The 3,358-nt window shown below is 40.4% G+C and overlaps 1 protein-coding gene across 1 annotated transcript; it reads left to right on the top strand.

The window, feature by feature from the left end:
* Positions 1 to 1,585: 1,585 nt before the first annotated feature.
* On the top strand, positions 1,586 to 3,150 carry LOC106805023 (acanthoscurrin-2-like). Its single transcript, XM_014806492.1, has 3 exons — positions 1,586 to 1,600; positions 1,968 to 1,998; positions 2,510 to 3,150. The coding sequence occupies exons 1-3, from the start codon at positions 1,586 to 1,588 to the stop codon at positions 3,148 to 3,150; spliced, it is 687 nt and encodes a 228-aa protein (XP_014661978.1).
* The last annotated feature ends 208 nt before the right edge of the window (positions 3,151 to 3,358 follow it).

The following is a 3,358-nucleotide window of genomic DNA, read 5'->3' as shown; positions in this document are numbered from 1 at the left end:
AGGGATCACACACAGCATGAACAAACAGGGACATATGGCGCACGTGTGTCGAGTCGAAAAATCTCTCAGTTATCTCGTTTTCCGCATCTCTGAATCTAGATCGCTATATCTGTCTACATGATTGGTGTCCGTAAAATGCACGGAGAGAACATTTTTGAGGGTATGGAGAGTTGCGGAGAGTGTAAGAGATAGAGAGGGAGAGCACGAGAGAGAGAGAGAGAGAGAGAGAGAGAGAGAGAGAGAGAGAATGCGCACGCGAGATAGAAAGAGAGAGAACCGAGAGTAAGAGCGAGAGCTTCCCTCATATATATATAGTGAGAAATAATTAATGCGTTCGCCACCCTATACTAACGCTACCAACAAAGACGCCGCAAATAACTGAGCCACAATCAAGTAGAAGTGGAAGAAACTGCATGAGACACGACCAGTAAGCTATACAGGTAACAGTATACAGCTACCATGCAGCTATACAGCTATACAGCTACCAGTAAGTATACTAGGAACAATAGCAACAATAAATTATAATGCAGGTGATTCGATAAAAGAGTTGTCCTCAATCTAGGTTGCATGTTGCTAGGCGCACTTTCTATGTACGTATAATATAGTGCATAACAGACCACATATCTGTAACACAATCAGAATGTTGTTTTCGTGTATCTTTATATGTACATTTAATTGTTAAAGCAATATGTGGATATATTATAAGCATATATTGGTATCAAATTTCGATATGTAAACGATTTCAGAAATGATAAGAAGTGAAAAATATCGTATATGTAGGCCTACATCTATATTCATTATTGCTACCACTCGCCGATTTCGCACGTGAATCTCTTGCTTTAGGTGAACATTAAAGCTAATATTGTTGTACTGTGAATACACGGGCATTGCATCTAGCACGATTCTTTACTAATTTGGCGGAAGACTAACAAATCCGGAGCCACAATAAAATACACAGACCTACGTATTCGGGTATTCTCTTTCCTTATACCGCGAATAACCAGGTCTATTCGCGTTGATCGTGCAAACAATCAATCTCCATTAGGCGAGCCAAAATAACAAAGCGACGGCGACTGTGCATCCAGGGTCGTAGTCAGCTTTAATTTGGCGAGTAGAGATGGATTGAGCTTGTCTTAAAAATATGTGTCAAACGCGGTTAAAACAATTGCCGGAGTAAATAGTAAACAACAGAAAGTTGGTCATGTAACAACGAAACTCTTTAAAAAGCAGGCTACCTTCGAGGACATTGCGCAGCGACCAATTTCTACAGACGGATATAACGTCTTCACTATTACCACGCCAGCCTCCAACGTCACAGACCGAGTAAGTTTATACTATACTATATATACACACACACACACACACACACACACACACACACACACACACACACACACACACACACACACACACACACACACACATATATATATATAGATATATATATATAGAGAGAGAGAGAGAGAGAGAGAGAGAGAGATTAGTATTCACTGAATTCTAGATTGCAAGTGTTTATATACGTTCATATATATGCATCATAGTTAGTAGAGGGAGACTCCTTCTACTAACTATGCTGCATTTAATCATGCGTGAGCTTCGGGTACTGGAAGCGCCTTCTGTAACTCTTTACATATTACGATTCAATCGCTATCCGATCTATATAATTACGCATGTAATGATACTGTATATGAACATTCATATTTCATCTGCTGCTAAGCACGTTACAGTATAAGGTTCAAATACCCTATTTATTAGTGTGGGGATATCATGATACTCGATATCCTTTATTTGCCAGTTTTTCTGTAACAGTTAATGTTAACGTTAATCGATAATAGTTATTATTCTTACTTTATTCTCAAAGGTTTAGTGGCAAAATATTGTCAGAAAAAATATCTGTATACAATGTATTATATAGTTGAGTGCATTTTATGAATAACTGTTATTAATTGCGTATCTTCGTGTTTCAGAAGGAGGATGAAGATCTTAATTCTCTTGGCGGTAAGAGTCTGCAGTATGGTGGCCGAGATGGCTATGGATTGTTACCTTGGTTGTTATTTATTTTTAATTTATTTTCATCTCCAGTTTTTTAATTTTTTTAATTTTTTAGTTTTAGTTTTAGTTTTAGGATTTTCATTTCAAATTAATTTTTATTCTCATTTTCATTTTAAGCTTATTTGCATTTTTATTTTAAATTCATTTTTATTTCAAATTTGTTACAATTTCAGTATTAGTGGCATTTATTTCGTTTTGGGTTGTACTATATAATAATGAAAAGTAATAATAACAAAATATATATTAACTGAGTGATTATGAACCAAGACTACGTTTGCACTGACTCAACTATTTCTTTACTGCGACGATAATAGAATCGGCACACTTGTAAAATTCTTTTGCGCACGAGTGCTTTTCGTTGCTTAATAATTATAACATGCGTCATTTAGTTTAAATTTGTGGCATGTTTTTACGTGTCAACACAATAATATTTTGGTTCTGGTGTTGCAGTGTGTAGCATTTACTGCGGCATCTAACTATGCCGGTGGGACTGGCGCTGGATACGGCAGTGGCTATGGTGGCCGTGCAGGATATGGCGGCGGATACAGAAGTTACGGAGGCAGACTAGGAAGTTACGGAGGTGGACTCGGCACTTACGGAAGTGAAATAGGAAGTTACAGAGGTAGACACGGAAGTTACGGAGGTGGACTCGGCAGTTATGGAAGTGGAATCGGAAGTTACGGAAGTGGACTCGGCAGTTACGGAGGCGGTTACGGCGGCTCTGGCTACGGAGCATCCGGACGGCTCAGTGGACTTTCCAGAAACAGTGCTCTGGGAGGATATGGAAGTGGATATGGAGGATACGGCAGGCTTGGTGGAAATATCGGCTCATACGACAACATTGGTGGATACGGCAACACTGGTGGATACAGCAACACTGGTGGATACGACAGGCTTGGAAGATACGGCAATAATGGTGGATACGGCAGGCTTGGAGGATACGGCAGGCTTGGGGGAAATACCGACTCATACGGCAACATAGGTGGATACGGCAACACTGATGGATACGGCAACACTGGTGGATACAGCAACATTGGTGGATCCGGCAGGCTTGGAGGATACGGCAATAATGGTGGATACGGCAGGCGTTGGGGATAACGCTGTAGAAAACCAAGATCTGATATTATTTCCTTTTCTTCGCCGGCGAGTGGCAAGGGCAGCGATACAATTATGGCGCAGCCAATAGACCTCTACAACTACGACAGTAAATGAAGACATCATTGGGGCCTCAGTGATAACGTTCCAGTCTACACTGGTGAGACCTAACGGACCCAACGTCGGCTACAACACAGGCGCCACCTATGGT

Source organism: Priapulus caudatus, unplaced genomic scaffold (genome assembly GCF_000485595.1).
Source record: "Priapulus caudatus unplaced genomic scaffold, Priapulus_caudatus-5.0.1 Scaffold97, whole genome shotgun sequence".
NCBI classification, from domain to species: Eukaryota; Metazoa; Priapulida; class Priapulimorpha; order Priapulimorphida; family Priapulidae; genus Priapulus; species Priapulus caudatus.
This window is presented reverse-complemented; position numbering and strand designations above follow the sequence as displayed.

Coding starts and splice junctions, on each gene's coding strand:
- LOC106805023 (XM_014806492.1), top strand. Junction 1,999..2,509: donor AGATCTTAATTCTCTTGGCG/GTAAGAGTCTGC, acceptor TGCAGTGTGTAG/CATTTACTGCGGCATCTAAC.